The sequence below is a fragment of the Vipera ursinii genome, assembly GCF_947247035.1.
Source record: "Vipera ursinii genome assembly, chromosome: 4".
Lineage (NCBI taxonomy): Eukaryota > Metazoa > Chordata > Lepidosauria > Squamata > Viperidae > Vipera > Vipera ursinii.
Window position 1 is genome coordinate 61,734,148 of NC_139514.1, and position 24,073 is coordinate 61,758,220.

The following is a 24,073-nucleotide window of genomic DNA, read 5'->3' on the forward strand; positions in this document are numbered from 1 at the left end:
GGGAAAACAAGTGAATAGAGATAATTAATTACAATGTTAAGCCAGTGAAAGAAATCATTGCTTTACTAGAACTACTTGATGAGTAGAATTACTGAAAGAAAAAATAATTCCAGTCATGTTATCTGATGTGTTTATGTGTGAAGCATGAAAAAATTGATGTGACTAATGCTTGTTGAGTTAATTTTGTGACCATAACAGATTTTCAGCTCGTAAAGTCTAATGGAAACCATGAGGTCTTATTAATTAGCAGCTTGTGAACACACTTGAGTTTGCAATCTAAGAGCAATAATAGATTGAACAGAAAAGGCATTTCAGTCTTCCTGTGTTTCATGTGAAAGCAATTTGTTATTCTTTTTAATTTGTTGCAGAAAGCAATTAGAAATAATTTTAGAATATGAATTTCAAAAGTGGTCTCTTTGGAATGCTGTCAGCATTTCAGGATACAAACTCATGTCTAACCTTATTAATGATCTCATATACATGCTATAAAGTTTCTAAAATTCTGGATCTAGCAAAACACACAGTGGCTTAGTATGTTTATACTATACGTCAGCTTTTTATACTCACTTACTTTGATATATTACTTCAATGCTGTATCATTATACTGTTAACCATCTTTATTATACAGATGAAATAATTAACATATGAAAATCTTCACCTACAAATGAATTTTTTATTTACAAACCTTAAAGAGGAGTTATATAAGTTATAGGAATATTTGTTAGTCTTTCTTTAATTTACTTCATTTGTAATGCTCAAAATAAGACAATATTTGTATATTACATGAAATCCTTTTCTGATTAGGAAAGGATTAATTAATTCCCTATTTTAATGGAAAATGGATGCTAGCAGAAAATAAAATAGGTTCAAACATTTCCCTTTCTATAGTCCTTATGATCCTCTTGAAATCCCTCTCTCAAAGTTTCACATGCCATAAGATGTATAGGGTTTTACTTCTCTTATTTACGATTATTAAGATTCATTCTTCTGTGTCTGACTGTAGAAATGAAAAAAATGGACTTATGAATCTATCTCACATCTTCCATTAATTCATAATCTTTTTTCAATGAACAATATTAAGTTGAAGAAAACATCATTTTCTTCTCCTTAGTCCTTTAATGAATGTAACAAAATTCCTAATAAGATGTTTTTTATTGATTAATTTTATTTTTGAGACCACTCTACTCACAAGGTATGAGTGGTTTCAGATCATATATAAAAAAGAAACCATGATTGCCTGGAAGAATAATACAACCTGCTATAAACCAAACCTAACTAAAGGAGGCTCCACGAGAACTCTGGGACAACAATTAGCTTTTAGTAATTTCCTGAACATCATAATGGTGACAGCTGCATATGCTTAAACTAACACGAATCAGGAATTTCATTAATCAAGATTTTTGCTAGTGTCCTAGATTTGGGGAAAGTATTTGCAACTTCCACAACTGGAGAATATTTATTGGCTTCATATGTACAAAATATTTCTGAATAAGGTAATTGGCACAAATGGAGATTTTAAGAAAAGAAATTTGTATTAAAACACAAAGTCCAGAATTTATTAACTTTTCATAAATGATATAGGTGATTCATACATTTTCTATATTTTATGAAACTGATTGTTCTAGGGGAAAAAAGCAACAGAAAATCCTTCTTATCTATATAAGTCAGCATCCATATTTTAAAGAATCATCTCTTTTCATTTTCTCTAAAAATACTTCATAGGTGATGCAGTACATCACAGCATATATGATTAAAAAGTACCCTTAGATTGGCAAGGCTAAAACATAGATGCATAGGTGATGGTGCTATGATAAAGTGACAATATTTGGAGGAAATATAGGAATTTAACCTTTTTATATGACAGTTATAAAATCACAGACATTAGCCTGTGATCAATTAATTATAAGCATATAATAGCTTATAATTAATAACACTTGTCAAATATGACCCATTACACACATTGGATACAGGATCTGAATTGTCACAGTAGTAGAAAAATTAGTATGTAAGATATAAATTAATAAAGATTTTATTAGTAAATAGATTTATACAATTTAGTAAAGAAAATATATTTCTTAAATTAACAATTTTTAATACAGTTTGCATAATGATATTTAAAATATTTTTAGATAATTATTTATTAGGTTTGTGTTTCTTGACAAGATTAACCAAAGGAGATAGATGCCCTGCTGCTTGTCAGGTTTTGCACGTTTTATCTAAAAATAAAAAAGATGAACTTGATAATACAAAGTTATAATATAAAAGGTTCTTCCAATAAGCAACATTTTCTTCAACTGGATGAATGGATGACATTTAATTCTATGTAGAAAAACAAGGTTAAAAATAAATCCAGCAAAGTCAGAAAAACAATTAAATTTCTTTAGACCCAAATGACTCATAAATGTCTAGTACAAGTGTTTGTCTTATACCAGACATAAATCTTCAGAAGAAAGCATTATTACAGTATAGATACAATTTGGATCACTAGAAGAAACCCTCTTTTCTCAAATGCAGTACAAAACATCATAAACTGCACAAGCCAAAAATATTAACTTACAACAAACTTAATAATATTGCCAGGTTGCAATATTCCAGGTGGCTATTATACGTCAACCAATTATCTACTGTATTTTTGCTTCCATCTAGCGGTCCGGATTTTGGCCCTGATGTGGTAGCCTTTCAAATAATAACTTATCAACTTCTCCCCTTTCCTGACTATTCCTGTTCGATCAGTACCGTAGACTCCTTTCTGGACATCACACACCTCGAGAGCAGCGCTTTTCGACTTATAAAATGTGTGGACTTCAAGTCCCAGAATTCCCGAGAACTGAAATTCACACATCTTAAAAAGTTGCCAGGTTGAAAGATCTCACTATTCATTCAAAACTGGGACTACGATCCCCTCAGAGTTTATGTTTCTTTCTCTTCCATACCGAATGTGTCGGGAAAAAGAGAAAAGACTAAAAAATAGGATTAGGAACACCGTCACCCACCCCCCATCCATTACGCCAGTCCCACTCAACTATTTTGAACTGCGCTCACTCCCGCCTGTAATTTGCTTTCTCGCGTTTCGAACTTGACACATCTCGCGATACTTTCTCAGTGCGATTGCGCCGTATTGAAAAGCGAGGAATACAAGAGTATGCAGTCGCATTGAATTTCAAGTTTCTTCTCAATGGATTCGTTTTCTGTTACAGCGCTGCTCAGGAACTCTCGAGCACACGGAAGAAATATAAATACTAGAACAAAGCAGTTTAGACTGCATCCTAAAAAAAAAAGGGAAACCTTTTGCTTGCTTCCTCCCCTGCAGAGTTCGTACTTTGGGAGGTGGAGTGACTTCTGCTTCCTATAGCTTTGTGAAAACGAAGATTGTGCTGGTTGGATTGCTGTTTAAAGGCGCAGGGACCCAGGCAAAGCTACATTTAAGCTTCGCAGCGGGGTAGCATCAAATGCTTGTCAGAATATGAGTAATACTTTTAAGGAATAGATTTGTTTCTTCTTTTCCTGTCACCCAGAATGCCGGATATTCAAGATGAATGTCTGGATATGCTAAAGAAGTCTCTTGTGTTCGTTTCACCTGCAAAACACGTTACTATTTGATGCTGCAGACTTAACTCCCCTTACCTATCCAAATTGCACTTGCCATTATTTAAAACACAAGCGCGCGCGCGCGCAAGAAATAAAAATTGAATTTCGGCAGAAAACTGGCTTCTTTTCTCGAACCCCCCCCTCCCCATTCGCTGCAAGAAGGGACAAAAAGCGTAAACGCGGCCCTTCGTCTAGCACCGCTGAGCTCCCCCCACACCCGGGCAACCGCTGGCCACGCTATCGGAAATGACGGCTGCGGGGAGTTCTTGGAGCTTTTTCTTTTAACTCTCTGAAAAAGAGGCGGAGACACCCGGCTAGGCTCCTCCTCCTCCTGGGCCTCTCAGCCCGGCGGCCGAGGCTGAATTCCTCTGCCTGGCGCGGGCCGGGCGGGGCCAGACTGGAATCCCGGAAACGCTTCCCGACCGTGCCCGGCGCTCTGGCCCACCCCTTCCCTCCGCCCCCGCCGCTGCCACCCGGAGACGCCCCCTCTCCGCACGCAGACGGGAAGGGGGGCCCGCCCCGCCCCCACGAAGCCAGCCCGGGGGGGGGGCCTGGCCGCCTCAGCTGCCCCCCGCGGAAGGGGGCCGACTGGGTGGGAATCGCGAGATGATTGTGCTGGAAGCGGCCCCCCCCGCGAGCGGTGAGAGGACGAAGGCCCCGGGGAGAGATCGGCGTGGGTCTCGTCTGCCTGTGCGGCGCGCACGCGCGCGCGTAACGAGCGGGTTGTCGGCAGAGCCTGACAAGCGGAGGGGAAGGGAGGAGGTGGGGGGGGGGCCGCTGTGGCTGGCTGGGCGCCTGTTGAGTGGGAGGTGTCCAGGAGAGGTCAAAGCAGTGGGCTTTCGGGGGGGGGAGGAGTTGTGGTAACAGTGAGGGCGGGATTACGTTGTGATCTGAAGGGGGTGGTGGGGGGGGGAATGTTGCACACCCCAATGCACAAAAGCGTACAGGCGCCAGAAGAGGCAGCCGTAGCAGCACAAAAGTAACAACCCTGCATTAAAAGCTTGCGTGGGGAGGGATATTAAGGGTTACTCTTAACGAAAGAAAATGATACAACTTCACCTAGTAGTTTTACAAATCCTTCCAATGCTGGTTTTTCTACGAGAGGTAGTGTTTGTGTAAGAAGGATCTGCTTGAACCAAGCCGGATGATTTGGTAGAGAATTACTCCTTGAGGCCTATAATTAAGGGTCAGTATTAAAGAGTCAGACGATTTCTCCCGCTTGCAGACACCCTCGTTTTAGAATGGTTTTCTTGGATTGGATCTTTTGGAATCTGGTTCTCAACCCGTTACAGTATTTCAGTTGGATAGAAAGGCAAAACTTTGAAGGAGGCTGTGAGAACTGTGCACTTCTTTCCACGCTTACACACATTTCCAAACTTTTGGCCTGCTTTGGTGTTTGTGATTGGGTTGCTTAGATAGGGCACACCTATTATCCCTGCATTTGTGTAATAGAGATGTGATAATGCCACCACTAAAGCATTGAAACTGTTGTAAGTATTTGCAAGCTTTAATTGCTGCTGCTTCCTTCGAAAGGTGTTCTCAGCATGGTTCACTGCAGTATGATGCTGCTGCTGCTTTGATTTGGCAGCTTTGGAAATAAGAGATCACAAGTGAGAGCAAGGTTTGCAGTATATACTTTTGCTGAATTCTAAATAATTTTGATTATTTTATTCCTTTATTGTTTGCTAGAGCATGCCAATCCAGAGTAGATTATAAAAATGTTTTTTGTAATACCTTTATATTTGTGGTATTCTAGGTCTTGTTCCTAATTATGTATTCTGATATAATTAAAAACAGCAAGGTAACCTTACTGCATTGAGGAACTGAGTGCACAGAGGACCTGTACCACCACAGAGGGCAGTCTGTGTAGTTTTGGGGGTCTTTTTCATCTTAAGCTTTGCAACAGAACTATGTAAACTTTATCTGCTCCTACATATTTATGCTCTTTATATGTGATGAGAGTAGAAATTAAACAGGTAACGCTAATTTCTTACTGTAATAGTGTTTTTTACATAAAATAGGAAAACAATATGCAATATTTTCAGTGTTTTCTTAATAGACTAGTTCTTGTCTTGAAAAAATATTTATTTCCTTCTTTCCTTAAATAGTATTTTATAAAAACAAGTGGCAGAGAAATAAAAATCCTGTGTTATAATATTTGTTTTTATGGTAAGATATTAAAATGTGCGTATTTGACATTTGAGAATGAGTTTGGTTAAGGTATCAGGCTATAAACCAGGCTATAAAACCAGGCAAACATGAGTTGCTTTAGGCATGAAGCTTGGTAACTTGGGGCCAGTCACCATTTTAAAGGCTCCACTAAAAGACAATGGTGAACCACTTCCAAAATATTGCCAAGAAAACGGCATGGATTCATTCATACGACCACCAGAAGTCAAGGCCCAAAATATCATACTGACATTTAAGCAAATGCTAGCTAGAATGATAACTGTATTTTGTAGTGGGAATGTATTAATTGACAGGGTAATGTTATTCCTTCGCCAGATTTAATGATATTGGAAGAACAGACAGTTTTTTTTAAAAAAAGAACTTTCAGTAAATACCATTGGATATTATGTAAATTCAATAGAATTTATCAATCACTATTAATATCAAGTCATAGATCCCTTATGTTCAGAAATAGTATACCTGCAATGTTCAGATGCTGGGACAAAAGGAGTGATCAAAGTGCTTCTGTAATAACTTGGAGCGCTTGGTTGATAGTGATTATGGTGCTAGGTTTTATAACTAGATCCAACATTGGCATTAATAGTACAGATAGTCTTCGACTTACCACCATAATTGAGCCCAAAAATTCTGTTGCTATGTGAGATATTTGTTAAGTGAATTTTGCTCCATTTTACAACCTTTCTTGCCACATTTGTTAAGCGAATCACTGCAATTATTAAGTTAGTAACGTGGTTCTTAAGTGTATCTTGCTTCCCCATTAACTTTGCTTGTCAGAAAGTTGCAAAGGTGATCACATAATAATAATAATAATTTTATTTATATACCGCCCTTCTCCCGAAGGACTCAGGGCGGTAAACAGGGCAAACATATAAAAATACAAAGATACAAAAGTTAAAAAAGAATCAAACACAATGCCCAAGCTAAAACAATAAATAGATATATTAAGAACAACAGTAAAATCCCAACCCATCCCCCATCAGGCCAGGCCGGCTTGTTCGAATAAGTGAGTCTTCAGATCGCGTCGGAAGGAGCGAAGGTCGGGCGCCATCCGGAGCTCGACAGGCAACTGATTCCATAAATCCGGGGCGCCCACAGAGAAGGACCTCCTGGGACACCCATGATCCTGGGACACCCACAACCATCATAAGTATGAGTCAGTTGCCAAGCACCTGAATTTTGATCATGTGACCATGATGCGACTGTGTGAAAAATTGTCATAAGTCACTTTTGTCAGTGCCATTGTAACTTCGAACGGTCACTAAATAAACCGTTGAAAGTCAAGGACAACCTCTAGTTAGTGAATGCTTAGCTATTGTAGATTAAACAAATTTATTCTTTTATGTCTTTTACACAGAGACACATATAACCACACCAACGCTTGCAAAGCAAATTAGGGATAGGGAATAACTTTCTTTTAGCTTTATAAACATATTCTAATGGTTGATTCTGTAGTGTCAAATTAATGAGCCATTAAATTTATTTGCTAGCATCTTAACAGTTAAGATATTTCATAGAGAATTATTAATGGTGATCACTGTACTAGAAATATCCCACAAATGGCAGTTAGTACCTGTATGGTTATGGATTTATGAGGCAATACCCAATGTAAAAATTACAGTGGAAGTTTAGTATCCTCCAGAAATACCTAGAGTGCTAATTAAGAATAATGTTGATTTTTTTGAGGAAAAAGGTGTGGAAACTTTTATGTAAATTAAGGCACTCTATAAAAAGAAATTTACATATTAATAGTTCCAGTTTGACTAGGAAATTTTCAGATTGATAACATTATTTTCTTTTACATGCTTACCAAAGATAATTGTTTAACAATTAATCCATTCAGCTTGCATTTGCAATTTACAGCTTATAACTGACAATTAATTTACAGAAGAGAAAATTATTTGTAGAAAGAATTAAACGCAATAAAATGTTCTGCCTGACATTTCTTTAAAATCTTTAAAATATAGCCTTCCTTAAACTAAATAATCTTCTAATTACTTTTTTTGTATATACTACTTTAGCCCTGTGTCATTTGTTGATTTTTTTTCTTTTTTAGCAAAGAATTACTGGCAAGCAGGGAGATTTAATAGTACTTATTAACTGGTCAATGACAAGCCCTTTATAAGCCTTCTGACTGGTAGTGTAACTCATAGGAAAGCAATGCATCCTTCCATTTTTAGGGGGTTACAGTGAAGACCAATTAACATACTTTGTTTTACATTCTGAGAAGGTTGGTTTTAGAGAGCTGTATGTATGCAATACAGGAATAACTTCTTTCAAATAATTGGAAGCATTTTTGTTCTACATATCTTATTTTTATTTATTGAAATTTATTAGCTGATTGTATATGCTGTTTTTTGCATAGAGCATCCTCCTGTCACTTAATAATTTCCTAAAATGGCTTAATTTGAATTAAAAATTAAAAATTGTATAATCGTACAATTAATCATACAATACATAAATACATACAATACAATAAATTATATGATTGATTGAATTATCATACATGCTGAAAAACAGCTACTATGTAGGATCTTTTAAAGTCTTTGGTGGTATGAATGGCCATCTTTATAGATCTAGATTTTTTTCAGAGGAGATATTTCTTCCTATTCAGTTAAGTGATATACTCCATGGCTTTGAATAGGGCATAAAAAGTAGGATGATGCAAAGTATGAATTACCAAGATTCTCCAAGGTAATAAGTTCCTTGCAATGGTAGTGGGTCATTTTTTCTCTCTCAAAAGGGTAGAAAAAGGTTGTTGTACTCAACAACAGCAGAAATGGCCTAAAAACCTGTAATCTAAGTTTGGGGGCATAAGATTTCTTTTTTTCTTTCCTGTCTCCTTCTACCATCCAAATAAATGTATGAAGATGGAAAATTTCTGCATTCATTTGTATAAGGCAGGGGTCGGCAACCTAAAAAAGAAAAAGAGCCACTGGGAACCGGTTCCATCACAAATTAAAAAAAGAGGGAGCCGCGTGCGTGTGTCCATGCACGCGCATACGCAAAAAGGTTTTTTGCGCATGCGCGGACGCACGCGGCTGCCATTTTTTAAAAAATGAGATGGAACCGGTTCCCGGTTGCCCGATGGCGACGGCCCGTCTGCAAAGCTGCCGCTTTCGGCAGCTTTGCAGACGGGCCGTGGCAGCTTCCGCAAAGAGCGGCGCCCCTGCCCATTCCGAGAGGTGCGCGCGCACCTCTCCGAACGACCGGAGGTGCGCGCGTACCTCCGCGCGAATGGGCAGCGGTGCCGCTCTTTCAGGAAGCCCGCCGCGGCCCGTCTGTGAAGCTGCCGAAAGCGGCAGCTTAGCAAACGGGCTGCGGCAGCTTCCGCAAAGAGCGGCGCCCCTGCCCATTCCGAGGTGCGCGCGCACCTCTCCGAACGACCGGAGGTGCGCGCGTACCTCCGCGCGAATGGGCAGCGGTGCCGCTCTTTCAGGAAGCCCGCCGCGGCCCGTCTGTGAAGCTGCCGAAAGCGGCAGCTTAGCAAACGGGCTGCGGCAGCTTCCGCAAAGAGCGGCGCCCCTGCCCATTCCGAGAGGTGCGCGCGCACCTCTCCGAACGACCGGAGTTGCGCGCGCACCTCCCCAAACCTTTGGGGAGGTGCGCGCGTACCTCCGTGCGAAGGGGCAGCGGCGCCGCTCTTTCAGGAAGCTGCCGAAAGCGAAGGGGCAGCGGCGCCGCTCTTTCAGGAAGCTGCCAAAAGCGGCAGCTTCCTGAAAGAGCGGCACCGCTGCCCGTTCGCGCGGAGGTACGCGCGCACCTCCCCAAAGGTTTGGGGAGGTGCGCGCGCACCTCCGGTCGTTCGGAGAGGTGCACGCGCACCTCTCGGAATGGGCAGGGGCGCCGCTCTTTGCGGAAGCTGCCGCGGCCCGTCTGCTAAGCTGCCGCTTTCGGCAGCTTCACAGACGGGCCGCGGCGGGCTTCCTGAAAGAGCGGCACCGCTGCCCATTCGCGCGGAGGTACGCGCGCACCTCCGCCCATTCGGGGAGGTGCGCGTGCACCTCTCCAAACGGGCGGTGCCACTCTCCATTTGGAGAGGTGCGCGCGCACCACTGCCCGTTGGAAGAGGTGCGAGCGCACCGGGCGGCTGGGAGCCGCAAGAGACGGCTCAAAGAGCCGCATGCGGCTCCGGAGCCGCAGGTTGCCGACCTGTGGTATAAGGCAAAATAGTGCCTACAGATACTGTGTTCATGATCTCAATCATAGATAATATTTGTATGCTTAGATCTCTTCGTATTTAAATTGCTATCTTAAACAATTATACATATTTTATACTAATGGACTTGAAAACCAGATATATATTTGCGATGGTTTTCCTATAAGATGATAATTGTAATATTGTTGTAAAATTCCACATTTGAACATTGATGAAGTTTAATTCAAGAATTACTTATTGATGTTTATCTTTCTGATAGTCAAAAAATTGCACATTGATATGAGACACAGATAATTGTCTGGAAAGAATCTGCATTAAAATATTATGTAGTCGTTGACAGTGTTGGGCTTCAGGTTTTAGTGACCACGATCTAGAGCAGCGTTTCCCAACCTTAGGAACTTGAAGATGCGTGGACTTCAACTCCCAGAATTCCCCAGCCAGCTATGCTGGCTGGGGAATTCTGGGAGTTGAAGTCCACGCATCTTCAAGTTCCTAAGGTTGGGAAACGGTGATCTAGAGAACAGATTTCGTAATGTTACGCCAACAACTGTGGCTGGTATCTTCAAAAAAAATAAAACCTTTTATCCTTATTAATTTTGAATCATGGATTTAGTAAAGAGAAGTCTGGTTCAAATGTTCATGCTAAAAGAAGTATAATATGAGAATTTAGTGTCCACCCAGATGTCTCTCTACCCTGCATTAAGAGATTACATGGTCAGAGAGTGTCAACCCTTTTTTGAGACTAAAATGAAGAAAAAATCTTTAAATGTAATCTTGTTGTGTGAGAATTGTAAACATTCACTTTAGGTGTGTGTATTTATGGGTATTCATCGTGGCATTAAATGTGGTTAAGATTTTATAAACTAGGTTGAGATGAAGTGTTAGTATACCATTCTGTATTCTGTATCATTTTTATTTATTATGTTGTTTCTCATTTTATTAACTTTTTTTTGGTAGAAGATGTGTGAAGCATCCAAAGGTCATAATTGCTGGAAAGTTTATTGACTGCTATTTCCTGAAAGTCCTGAAACTTAACATTAATCTGGCATGGCGCAGGGAAGTCAGCAGTTAGATATGCAGGTACTCCATGACCTCCGGCAACGTTTTCCTGAGATTCCTGAAAGTGTGGTGTCTCAATGCATGCTCCAGGTAGGTGTTGGTTGAACACCTACCTGGTGTTCTCTTTCTCTTTGAAGTAGTAGATAAGGGTAACCTAATAAGTTCCCAGGATAACTCTCAAGGAACAAAAAGAGTATGAAAAAAACTGGGACAGTGGATTATAGGAGTTGAGAATAAGAACGAATAGTCAAAGTTGGTTATTTTGGCCAATTTTCATTAATCTTGTTATACTTTTAGAAAACAGTTTCCTTCTTTCCTCTTTCTTTTCTTTTTTCTTTTACAAATAATTCTGTCAGGCTCAATTTAATTAAAAATAAAAGTATTTAAGTAAATAAGCATGGGCATAGCTAGAAATTTATATCCTGCCAAAATCAGCTGGGATAAATGCATTCTTAAGTTCTAATCTTCAAGATTGGTAGAAGCACCTTGATACATATGTTCAGCTTTTGTTCTTGAAAGTATTTTCCATCCTATATTTTCTTCCTATACAATTTATTTTCTTCCATTCCACTATTAGTTTCATTTACATTTATGAAATGGAATACTGTGCGCAGAATACAAAATTCCCAGTGGGAAAAGAATTATTCTGTTAGAAAACTCAAGCCTTAATTATTTCAGTTTCCACGTACATCTCCCATATCTGTTTTCCTATTTATCCCAAGCTGCAGTAGAAGGTGTAGGTAACATTCTAGTTCATTCATTGAATAACACAAAATATATATACTGGTTTTGGGGAAGCTCTTTAGCTAACAAGGTTTGGAGAATTAACATCTGTTTTGCAAACCTTTAAGAAGAATTAATGAGATATTTTGTAACTGCATATATTTCAAAGCTGTAAGAAAGTTTTTCTAGATGGTGATTGACAATGCTTGTAATCTTTGTGGAAGATCTCTTACATCTTGGAAGATTTATTTATATATGACTACATAAGCAAATTTAAGTTAATCAAAATTACAAGTTTAAGTTATAACTTAAAGTAACAACCTTAACAAATATAATACTGAAGAGTAAGACAGATTGTTGTACTATAGTTTCTAAAACTTGCTCCATAATATAGAACACCAGCATGTTTTATTTCTTCTAGAACAACAACAATCTTGATGCTTGTTGTCGAATTCTTGCACAAGAGAGCAACAAATACCTATATATGGAGTATCACAGCCCAGATGACACCCGAATGAACAGGAATCGTCTTTTGCATATTAATCTTGGCATCCATCCTCATACTAACTATGGAGGGGATGGACCTCAACTTAATGGTGGTCGTACACTGGTACATAGTTCAAGTGATGGACATATTGATCCACAGTGCACCCCAGGCAAACAGCTGATCTGTTTAGTCCAAGAGCCACATTCTGCTCCTGCTGTTGTTGCAGCTTCTCCAAACTATAATCCTTTTTTTATAAATGATCAGAATAGAAATGCAGCTACTCCTCCTCCACAGACACCTCAGCAGTCTTCTCCCATACAGCCTGGAATGAATACATCTGCTATGCAAGGTCCTCCTCCTCCATATATGCATATACCTCGGTACAGCACAAATCCTATAACTGTTACAGTTTCACAAAACCTCCCTTCTGGGCAGCCTTTACCCAGAGCTTTACAAATTCTTCCTCAGATTCAAAGTACTCCTTATGGAAGTCCTGGATCACTGTATATTAGGCAGACAACTCAAGGTTCTTCAGGACGACAGACTCCTACTCAAAGTACGCAGTGGCATTCATCACCACCAGGTCCAGTTCCACATTATAGTCCACATCCATTACCTGTCTATCCACACCAACAGAGCTATCAGCCTTCTCAGTATTCTCCCAAGCAGCCCCAGATTCCTCAGTCTCCTTTTCGATCACCACCTGCTTCCCAGTGCCCTTCTCCTTTTGGATCGCCTCAACATCAAGTTCAACCCAGCCAATTAGGACATCAAAGTTCCCATGTATTTATGCCTCCTAGTCCTTCAACTGTGCTACCCCATCCATATCAACAAACACCACAGTCATATCAAAAACCAAGTGGACACTCAGTATCTTATCTCCCATACGGTGGACCTACTTTATCTAAAGGCTCCATGAACAAGATAGAAATTACTGTTGAACCACAAAGACCTGGGACTACACTTAATAGGAGCCCTTCGCCTATAAGTAATCAGCCATCCCAACGGAATCAGCACCCACTATATACACCTTTAACTCCTTCAAGTTCTCCTTCAAGAAGTATAGCAGGTCAGCCTAAACCTCCTTATAGTGTTAATCCGGTATATATAACATATACACAACCAGTTGGACCTTCAGGTATTCTTACACAGTCCCCCCGTGTAATGGTATCTCAGCCAAATCCAGCAGTTTTTAAAATCACAGTAGGTCGAGCTCCTGCTGAGAATCTTCTAAATTTAGTGGACCAAGAAGAACATTCTGCAGCACCAGAACCTATTCAGCCCATTTCAGTTGTACCAGGATCTGGAGGTGAAAGAGGAAGGCATAAGTACCAGAGAAGTTCCAGCTCTGGATCAGATGACTATGCTTATACTCAAGGTAAGGTTGCTAAGCTTTTTGCTTAATTAAATTCTCAAAATGTTTCCTAAGAACCAAATAATTTGGGCTGTGATTCATCTTAAATAGCTGTGTCCCTAACTACAAATATATCTCCGAATGTATAAGTTAATATGGATAGGTTAACAAAATCATGCCTGTGATTTTTTCTCAAGATGAAAGAAATAAACTTATTTCATTTACCACTTTGAATTCTGCAACAGTAAAAACGGTGATAAGGTGCGCCTGCTGTGTGATATGGTGATAAAAGTATGATAAATTAACCTAGCCTTAGCCTAACCTAGCATAACATAGCATAATACATTATATTGCAAAAATATTGTGTACCACTTAATAGCACATAAATGAACTAGAAATGGGACTGTCTTGTAATATGACATAACTGAAAAAATCTGACTGTATAAAACTAGCGTACCATTACATATTTCAGATAAAGGAAGCATAAAATAACCAGTGTAGAGGGTTTTTTTAAAAAAAAATATCGGTAGAAATTATTTGTTTTAATCTTCAATACAGCTTGAGTTTTATCAGTATAAATTGCAATATTTATTTAAGTTTTTTTGTACTTATTTGAATTATTTAATATTTTGAGGGACTAGTCCAAGCCATTACCAGGAGTCAACACTGACTTGAAGGCACAAAGAGAAGTATGGCTATGGAAAAGCAGAAGTTAATTCATTAAGGTAGAAGGTGGAAGAATAGGACACCTTTTGCTATATGGTAGGCTATATAAGTATAAACTGAATTGGGGGGGGAAAAGAGAATATCTCACAAATGTCTGTTTTCCACTTTGTAGTGAGCTTTCTTCAATAAGTACCTTATATTTTTAGGTACCTAATTCCTTTTTTTTTGCCAAAGGGAAAAATTGAAGATTCATGAATGAAGAAAATGGTTAAGATTCAAGGTTGAACCTTTATTCTAAAAGAAAAGATAAAGCAGTCAAATAAGCTGTACAGTCGGTTGTTATTAATTTATCTTGCTCCAGTTTCTGGTTATTGGAATTCCTTGGATTTATCCTGAGCACTGATTTTGTGATCTGGAAAGAAAGCTGTTTTTCTAAAGGACATACTGTAACATTCCTTTAATAGGTGGTATTTATCAGTCAAGAGTATTTCAGACTACATTGTAGTTCAGGTTTCTTCATATACATCTAGTTCTGTGGTGGCGAAACTATGGCATGCGTGCCACAGGCGGCATGCGGAGCTGTCCCTGTGAGCACACGCGCCATTGCCGGGCTCCTCCCCTCCCCCTATCTATGCATGTGGATTCCAGGAAGAGCTGTGAGAGCTGGGCAGGGTGAGGGAACCTATAAAAGGGAGCAGTTTTGGCAGGAGAGTGAGTGAACGGCCTTTGGAAGCGACCAGTGGTGGGTTTAAAATCATTTAACAACCGGTTCTCTGCCTTGCCTTCCCCCTGCCTTGGTCGGGCTGGGCTGCTTGGGGGGGTTGGCTGGGGTGGGGGCAGAAGTTTGGGGTCATCAGGTCCCGGCTGGGGGAAGGCTAGGGGGGGCGGGAGGGCCGGGATACCTCCGTGGAGGAAAGCCATCCCCCCACCGGCTGAGCCTTTCATCCACACTGCAGTCACGTAGGATTGCATAGAAGGAGCAGTGGGCAGTGGGCTGGGGTGGGCGGTCGGCAGGGGGGAATCAGAGCTGCCATCTTCCTTCCGCAATTCTTCCCACAGGCATCCTTCCCCACGAGCATCAAGGTGGCCACACCCACTGTGGCCACGCCCACCCAGTCAGCTGTGACCACCGTGGTCACGCCCACCCAGTCAGCCACACCCATCCAGTCACCCGGTGATAAATCAATGGGTTTTGGGTTGCGGTTTGGGCACTCGGTCTTTAAAAGGTTTGCCCACTGATCTAGTTCTTCATTAGTGAAAGGCTAATGAACAAAAATGAACCAGGTCCCTGAACTGATAATATAGGTGGCCTTTGGTTAACATCCATTCTTTCAGCAATCAAACTTATGGTGGTTCTGAACAGATAGGACTTAGGACAAGTCCTCCAAGTTCATGCTGTTACCACGCTCCTGCGTTCATATGGTTGTGATGCGAGTGCTTGGCAACCAGCTGACCATTGCAGCATCCTTCAAATGTGATTGTGATCTGCAGTCTCCCTTTATTGCTTTCCACAAGCAAAGTCAATGAGGAAGCCATCAGGAACTCTTCATTCAGTCAGGGAAAGTCCTCACTTAATGACCCACAGTGATTTGTTTAACTGGGGACTTTTGGAACTGCTATCATTAAGCAGTACAGTCATGTGTTGTCACACTTTACAACAGCATTATTTATTGATCAAAATTCAGATCTCAATTAGCATTGTTAAGTGGAGATTATCTTCATGAGTATGTAATGAACTTCCTTATGGGGGAATATTATGTCTATAGCTCTTGTTCTTTTCTCATGAAGTATTTGTACCTCAGCATTTGATCGCATGTTTATGTTTGCTTCTGTTTTGAAAAGGTTGTTTATACTGTAGTTACAAGCTCGATTTCTCAATTTTATGAATACTATTCTCTGTAATGCACTAGCTTTGCTGTTACACCAACGTGCAAGGATGGAGAGGTTAGCAAAGGAGCTGAACTTTGAGAATGAGGAACTTGAGAATCTTAAAGGTGAAGTAAATAATATGGAACATGATCTTATGCAAAGGCGTCTGAGAAGAGTGAGCTGTACAACCTCAATCCCAACAGTAAGCAATTTTTCTATAATTATATTAAAATAAAATTGTTCTTTACTGAAAGTATGAATAATTTGCTGTATTTTAAATTCATCATTTTTCATCCAATACAGTATGTAAGTCTCAGTTGAGTTGTTTCAGCAGCTAGGTACAATGTGTTCTCTTAGTTGCCTCATAAGCTTTACCACCTCTTCCAAATTCTGTAATACTATCTTAAGAGCCTTGGTGGAGCAGTGGGCTAATGCCTCCTTAAGTAACACCAGCTGCCTGCAATTAGTGCAGGTTCGAGTCCCACCAGGCTCAAGGTTGACTCAGCCTTCCATCCTTCCAAGGTAGGTAAAATGAGGACCCAGATTGTTGGGGACAATAAGCTGACTTTGTAAAAATGCCACTGGGGGGGGGGGGGGCGAAAGCCCTAATAAGCAGGCATATACATAGAATGAAGGCTATTGCTAAGCACATTGATTTAATGCTTCTTAGATTGTAAGTCGCCCTGAGTCTTTGGAGAAGGGCGGGATATAAATGGGATTTTTTTAAAAAAAGTGTTTGTTGTTAGTTTGGAGTTGTTCTGAAAAGGCATATCAGCAGTATGTTGTTGCTTCAGGTAAAAGTAGGAAACCCTCATTACAAACAATATTCTGAAACGTAAGGCATCGTAACTGTTGTGATCTTTGGCAAGGTATTGATTGAGAATCAGCAGAGGTGGAGTGTTTTCTTGGTCTTGTCTTTCAGCAATTATGTACTTGCATGTGCTTGTGTCTTAGTTCTGTAATTCTTTTATATTTCTTAAATTCCTTCTCTATCCTAAAATAATACCTTGAGTTGAAGTTCCGATAGAAGATTATTTGCCCCAAAAGGGAACATTGTTGGATGTGCTGAACAATTGCCAGCACTCTGGCAGTTCAAGTCCAGCTCCGCAGGACATGGTGAGCTCCATAGCACCTGCCTATGACCCCCAATGGCCTGTATAAGAGCTCTTCCAACTTGCCCATGTTCCAAAGAGCCTGCCACCAATAACCTGTTTACACCACCCACAGCCTAGGCTGGCCTACCTGCTCACCTGAGCTTGGAGTTGCACCGCATTGCTTAACAGTGGAAACTCAAGACCCTATTGCCATTGTAACCTGAGGACTGCCTATAGGTATTACGGTAATAAGAATGCATACATTTTAACATATAAATCAGTAGACAAAATATTGAAAACAGTCATTTTCAATTTGATAAGGAGACTATTAATTAATCTGTCCTGGTCCAGTTCGTGGCTCTTGGAATTCTTTGCTTCTACATTGAGCATTGATTTTTTTGATATGGACACAAAAGCTATCTTTCTAAAGGACATACATTCTCTTATTAGGTGATATTATCGATAAGGAAAAATTGTAGACTGTACTTCTAATTCTCATCTCTTTTTTTTGCAATTTTTGAATGCACCTCTGATAAAGGAACAGGATGAAGAAGTGGGCTTCTGGTTGGCTGCATTTATGTGTTTAGTTAAATGAATGTGCCAGCTTACTTACTTTCTATTCTTGATTCTCTCTGCTAGCCCGAGGAGATGACAAGATTGAGAAGCATGAATAGGCAGCTCCAGATAAATGTAGACTGTACTCAGAAAGAAATTGACCTCCTTCAGTCTAGAGGTAGATGTTTTCAATGATTTTCTGTATCTGAAATGCATTGATTTGGAGCTTTATGTAAGAATTTAAGAGGTATTGTGAATATTATTGTCTTTCCCTATTATAGTCGTAGAAAGAAAGATAACCATATCTATTTTCTTGTTACTAGATGTGTTGTTTTGATACTTTAGTTAAAATGTGTTTGGGAATACTGATTCTGGCAATATCATTTAAGGGACAAAATTGGCAAGCATTCTTTATCATATTTGGGCAGCTTCCAGAATAGCAAGACTATATGACTTTAAGACACTGTTGTTTGCTTCATTTCTGTATTGTTTCAGGTCAAAAGCACACAACCAGTGACTTCTTTTACCTTTTAAGCATATGTCCTGTTCAAAATACATTATTGTCTGCTTTTTATTAATAGGCAACTTTGACCTGAAAGCCATGAATAATTTTTATGATAACATAGAGCCTGGTCCTGTTGTACCACCAAAGCCATGTAAAAAAGGTAAGTCACTACACAAATATTCGAGATGTAGTTTCTGGTATTTTTTTGCAGAGGGATACTTATATTAGAAGGAAGGAAATCAGATCTATATGTTTCTTATGGACACGTATTTTTTTATAAAGAAAGGCATTATGTCAAGAAATATATGTTGCTTTCCATTATTTATATCCCGCAGAAGCTTTGCACAAAATAACACTTCACCAATTTCCTTATGAATTTGCAAAAGTAATGTTGGCAGTGCTTTAGGACTTGTGTGGAGAACAGAATAGCAGAGCAGGACTGTTGGCAATGTGAGAACCTGGGTGATTGGTTCTGTTATTTATTTATTCAAATTTATTGGCCACCCAAATCTAATGGACTCTGGGCAGCGTACAAAATTAGAAAAAAACATAAAAACAACTGATAACATTAAATCAGATAGACAGCCCTGTATAAATAATCCGATAAACAATAAAATAAAACAGGGACCTTAACAAATAATAAACATCAAATCCAGACCTGGTACCAAAGATAGGTTTTCAAATCTTTCCTGAATCCTAGGAGAGAGAATGTCATCTTTACCTCTGGGGTGATGCTGTGAAGAGGATGGTGGTCACAACAGAGAAGGCACACTTCCTATTTCCCACAAGATGACAGCAGTTAATGGAAGGAACCTAGAATGCACCCACTCTGCTGAAATGTACTGGGCAGGCAGAAATGATGACAGACAAGCAGGCTCTTAGTTATCCGGATACTACAATTCTGGCATTAAGCCCTATGCCATATATGGCTTTATAGGTTCTCTATCTCATGCATCACATTTCGCTCATTATATTTGAGTAGAATTTATAGAAATAGTAATTTACTGAATTGTAAATATTGTAGCCACGTGGCCATATTGTACAATATGATATTTGGAGAGAAAAATAATACAGTTTAAAATATATTAAATATAATTGCTATAAGTCAGTTTGCTGATTATGTTCAAATGAATGGAGATTGTACATTATATATAATCTAAAGTAGTTATATAAATGTTGAATAGTTCACCCTTCTGCAGAAGATACATGATTTTCCAAGCATTATTTTGTGTAGCATTTTCAAAATCTTTAATTAATAAGGGAAAATATAGTAAATACTTTGTAAAATAAAACTTTAAATCAAAATCAGTGTAAAGACATGGTAATTAATATAATTCAGTAACATGTTAGAGTAATGTTCTGGATCATTCTTGATAGGTAAATAACTATGCTTCCAATAGTTACTATGTGACTAAAGTAAGAATGTTTCATACCCACTGTCAACGCTGCAAACATAGGATTTTTTTGCTCTGACAATATAAGAGGCAAACATTTTTTCCCCCAAATGTTTGCTTTGAATAAAATGAAGCTGGTGGGGGGAGGAGAATGCTAACCCAGCTGTTTAAATAAGATAAGGAATGGCGCGCTAGATAATGGAAGTGAAGCTTGCGGTTTGGGCTAATTAGAGAATGTGATTTATGACGTCTAAATAAGGAAGGGAATTGTGTTTGATACGATGTGTTCAGGGGAGGAGAATTCAGATTTTGGCATGATGTCATGGTTCCGACTAATGAGACAGATCAAAGAACATTCCAGCATTGTTTATTCTAAAAAGTCTATAATAATGAGAACGAAGCATCGGCACTCATGGATGGATGCCAAAATCTGCATTCTCCCCTGAACACATTTCCCTCCCTTATTGTAATGAAAACAAACAGGCCTTACAGTGTGCTTATACGTGAAGGCCAAATGAAATATTAATACTAATGTTATTATTGACCTATGATATTTAAAGATTTAAAAGTATTACGTTTTATAAGAAAAATGATTCTTTGTAGACCATCAAAATAGTTCCAAGCAAGTTCTGCGATCTCAGCCAAGAGATGAGGACTTTGAAGGAGCTCCATGGAATTGTGACAGCTGTACTTTCTTGAATCACCCAGCACTGAATCGTTGTGAGCAATGTGAAATGCCGCGGTATGCCTGAATTTATAAAGGTCTACTTTGTATTAAAATGGGCTTTGAGATCTCAGCCGTAGATGAAAATTTGGGGGAACCTTTCAGTTCTCTACCAGGTATTTTGCCAGCCAGTCATTTTCAATTTTTGAGAGAGAAAAATCTTTTCATTCATGCTGCACTAAAGATTAGCTTGTGGAGATATACTCTTATCCCATGGTGGTAAGAAAGTGTGAAAGGATATTCTGAATCCAAAATGGATTTTCTTTGAAGAATGTATGCAGCGAAACAAGTGATTGCTGTTGTTCTAGCCCCCATAATTACATTTGCTGGTTAGTAGTCCTTACATATATTTTTATAAGCATTGAACAATTACTTTGTGAAGTGTTACAGGTATGCAGACAAACTGTGAAGAACCAGAGCTGATCTGGCTACAGCAAGCTGGAAAACAAGAGCTCCCTATGTTTCCAGATTGTAAACTACTGAAAAAAGGGGGAATCAAAGAACAGAAAAGGGTAATCTGAAATGCTGCTTTTTTCAGGGTAAATTAAATCTACACAATTGCTGTTTTGATTTTGTGAATCATGGTGAGGAGGGAAAAGTACTGTACAACCTTATTTATAGAGTACAATCAGAAGTGATTTTACAGTCCCTTTTGCTTGTACAGCACTCACGAAGTCATGCTAACACTGGTAATTAAATAATTATACCATATTACACAGGAAAAATAGTGCTGCATGCTTTTATTAGGCCTTTGTGTTTTAAAACTAAAAAGTAAAAGTATGCTTTTATAAATTATGTTCCCTTGAAACTGCTTGACAGTGGAGCGGACATATACCAAATGCAGAACTGTTCCAAATTCTTTTTGGAAAACTTGAGTTCAGCCATTGATAGTATAAGAAATGTTTGCACCCTCTTTCTTAGGCCTTTCAGCTTCCACTTATGTGAAGAATTCATGATGTTTACAGCACAGAAGGTACTTTGTGCCCCATTCTGATTTAGCTGAAAACCACTAATCAATATAAGCTCTCCAATAAAGTTTATTTGCACACTGTCAGTAAACTAGCTTGTATTAATTAGTATGAGTAATGGGTTTTGAAATGTTGCACATTGCATTTTGGTGTGATCCTTGGTCAGTTAAAGGGTATAGAGAATCCAGAAATGGTATAGAGCAGTGATGGCAAACCTTTTAGAGACCGAGTGCCCAAACTGCAACCCAAAACCCACTTGTGTATTGTCGGGTGCTGGGTGGGCGTGGCCCATTGAGTGGGTGTGGCCCATTGGGTGGGCGTGGCTGTGGTGGTAACGGCAGACTGGGTGGGACTAAAAAGTTCAATCAGTCAATTCCAACTGCAAGATCTTTTTTTTTCCCACGAGAAGTTGAAATTGATTGATTGAACCTTTTTTTTGCACACAGCGGCGGAGGCTAAAGCGAAAAGGTTTTATAAAACCCAGCTGAAGGCCTAGAACTGGGGCGATGGCACGCGTGCCCACAGAGAGGGCTCTGTGTGCACCTGTGGCATGTGTGCCATAGGTTTGCCACCACGGGTATAAAGAATCCAGAAATTGAATTGTACTAGTACCTGTATGAATATGCTAATCATGAATAGGATATTTTATTTGTAATTGCCTCAGAATACTGAAATAAAGCAGTCTTCTGAGTTTGAAGTTGAGTCAAAAATAAAATTGTTTATGAATAATCAGAATTCCTTTTTCACACCGATGAATCACCAGGAAAGTAAATTTTACTTCTTACACGTTCATGTTACTCTGAATCATATTTTACTTGTGCATATTTTGCTCTTATCTGTTGGTATTACATATGACACAGTTTCTGTTGAAATTGGAATGTATTGAATGCAATGGATATTAGTCCATTAAATTCTTACAGAAGCTGTATGGAATCCAGCTTGATTCAATCAGTCAATCAAGTAGAAGAATTACATTAACACTCATATTAAGTTTTTTTAGTTGACTTTTACACTATAACAAATATGACTATGAGAGGTTAAAAGGGAACTTGTAAGAATTCTGTATCCCTGTTTAAGAGTAAAATTACCAAATTCTTTTCTTTTACCTAGAGAAAAAATTAAGATGCGAAGGTGAAAAGACTTTCATGTAAAGTATTCCTTTATAAGTTATCTATTGAATCACATTTATATTGTTCCTTAGTATTGGTCATACTTCATGAACTTTTTAAAACAACCTCAGTCAATACTTAGTCAACTGCTACTATAGGAAAGGAAATTGTACTAAGTTCAGAACATAAATAGCATGTTTGAAGGTATACACGATTTTAGTTGGCAAGGAGATACTTACAGATATTGTATGAAAGTTAGGCTGAGTTTATCTTAAGGGAATTTTTTTCTGGAATTGGGAAGCACAATCAAAATTTCTATAGTGTTTTGATGAATGAAGACACTTATAAGAACTTAAGGTTTCCCTGTTTTATGTCATGAACAGGGAGTTCTTTGGACATGCTATACTGTGTGAATTCAGTACATTTGCATAATGCCCAGGCTAGATTGTGGAATAAATATAAATGTTTAGTGATTTACTCATACTTTCACTATTCGAAGTGGAAGTCAGAGCAGAGTTTGTAGTGGGGAAGATGATAATTAGTAGTCAAGTCAAAACTAAATAAAATGTAATGCTGTAATTTCAGTGTGCAAAAGAATCCTTTTACCTGTTTACTTGTAAATGTCCTTTCACACTGTAATATGAATTGTAGCAGTGAAATTAATTTTAATATGTAAGTATTTCATGTGAAGCTATTCATGTCTACATGGAAAGTACCCAGAAATAAGTGAATTCAATCAAAATGGATTTAGGTTATGCCAAAATAATTGTTGATTACCTAAAAGGTTTCATTAATGTCTGGATTCCTTATATTATTTAATACACAAAATGCACTGCAATTCATACAAATTCAGAATGTGTGCATGTGAGTGGTGGGATTCTGAGGCCATCATGAATTTTTAAAATGCACTACTTTTTAATAATAGCTGATCTGCCCTTGCCCATGGGCCTTGGATGAATCTGTTTACTAGAAAATCCAAGGATACCTTCTAATTCTCCAAAACCTTTTCTTTATACATGCCTTTTTTGTATTTAATGTTATTAAAATATATCCTTTCACATGTACAAAGCTCTTCCAATTTTAGTTGATAGAATAGCTTATAGCAAGCCAAAATTAAATCCTGTACTTGATTATTTGATGAAACTATCAAGCTAGCATGTTTGTGTAGGAAGAGAGGGCTAAGAAGAAAAGAGACACTGTTTTGTAAAATCTGATGGAGGTGTGTGTTTCTCTGTGATATGTATGTATTTTTCCTTACGGCAGATGTGTGAAGCAAATATAATTTTTAAAGAGCTGGTCTCGGTCATATTATTAAGTCATGTTTTCTCTCAGTTATTGTATGCTTCAGTTATGTCCACTTCTTATTTCCCATCCTTTTTGATTGTAAATTTCTTTAAAATCTTTCAGATTTTACAGACTTGGAAATTAGGACAAAATATTTAATTTTTTTTAAAGAATACATGAAAAAATTAAATATTTGGTTATGACTTTGTAATTTACAAGCTTCTAACTTGAGAAACCGTATAGTGTGGTTTATGTGTGAAATAAGTTCACAATATAGCATGGAATATCAAGATGAGCTGTCAGTCAACCGAAGATTGAAAACATGCACAGAAATAAATGCTTATTATA

The 24,073-nt window shown here is 38.7% G+C and overlaps 1 protein-coding gene across 7 annotated transcripts; it reads left to right on the plus strand.

Moving 5' to 3' along the window:
* The first annotated feature begins 4,062 nt into the window (after positions 1 to 4,062).
* Positions 4,063 to 23,738, plus strand: TAB3 (TGF-beta activated kinase 1 (MAP3K7) binding protein 3). 7 transcript variants are annotated; one of them, XR_014492479.1, is made up of 9 exons: positions 10,458 to 11,083; positions 12,138 to 13,581; positions 16,134 to 16,294; positions 17,826 to 17,919; positions 18,323 to 18,406; positions 20,244 to 20,382; positions 20,755 to 20,876; positions 21,286 to 21,337; positions 21,779 to 23,738. XR_014492479.1 is itself a non-coding variant. In XM_083362282.1 (8 exons), the coding sequence occupies exons 2-8, from the start codon at positions 10,982 to 10,984 to the stop codon at positions 20,883 to 20,885; spliced, it is 2,163 nt and encodes a 720-aa protein (XP_083218408.1). In that variant the 5' UTR covers positions 4,063 to 4,228; positions 10,895 to 10,981; the 3' UTR covers positions 20,886 to 23,738. The 7 variants fall into 7 exon arrangements, 6 of the variants coding, with proteins under 6 accessions (XP_083218408.1, XP_083218407.1, XP_083218409.1 ...); XM_083362282.1 differs by adding an exon at positions 4,063 to 4,228 and having other exon boundaries at positions 10,895 to 11,083; positions 20,747 to 23,738; XM_083362281.1 differs by adding an exon at positions 4,070 to 4,228 and having other exon boundaries at positions 10,892 to 11,083; positions 20,747 to 23,738.
* The last annotated feature ends 335 nt before the right edge of the window (positions 23,739 to 24,073 follow it).

Coding starts and splice junctions, on each gene's coding strand:
- TAB3 (XM_083362282.1), top strand. CDS start 10,982: ATGGCGCAGGGAAGTCAGCAGTTAGATATGCAGGTACTCCATGACCTC. Junction 11,084..12,137: donor TGTCTCAATGCATGCTCCAG/GTAGGTGTTGGT, acceptor TATTTCTTCTAG/AACAACAACAATCTTGATGC. Junction 20,383..20,746: donor GAGCAATGTGAAATGCCGCG/GTATGCCTGAAT, acceptor TACTTTGTGAAG/TGTTACAGGTATGCAGACAA.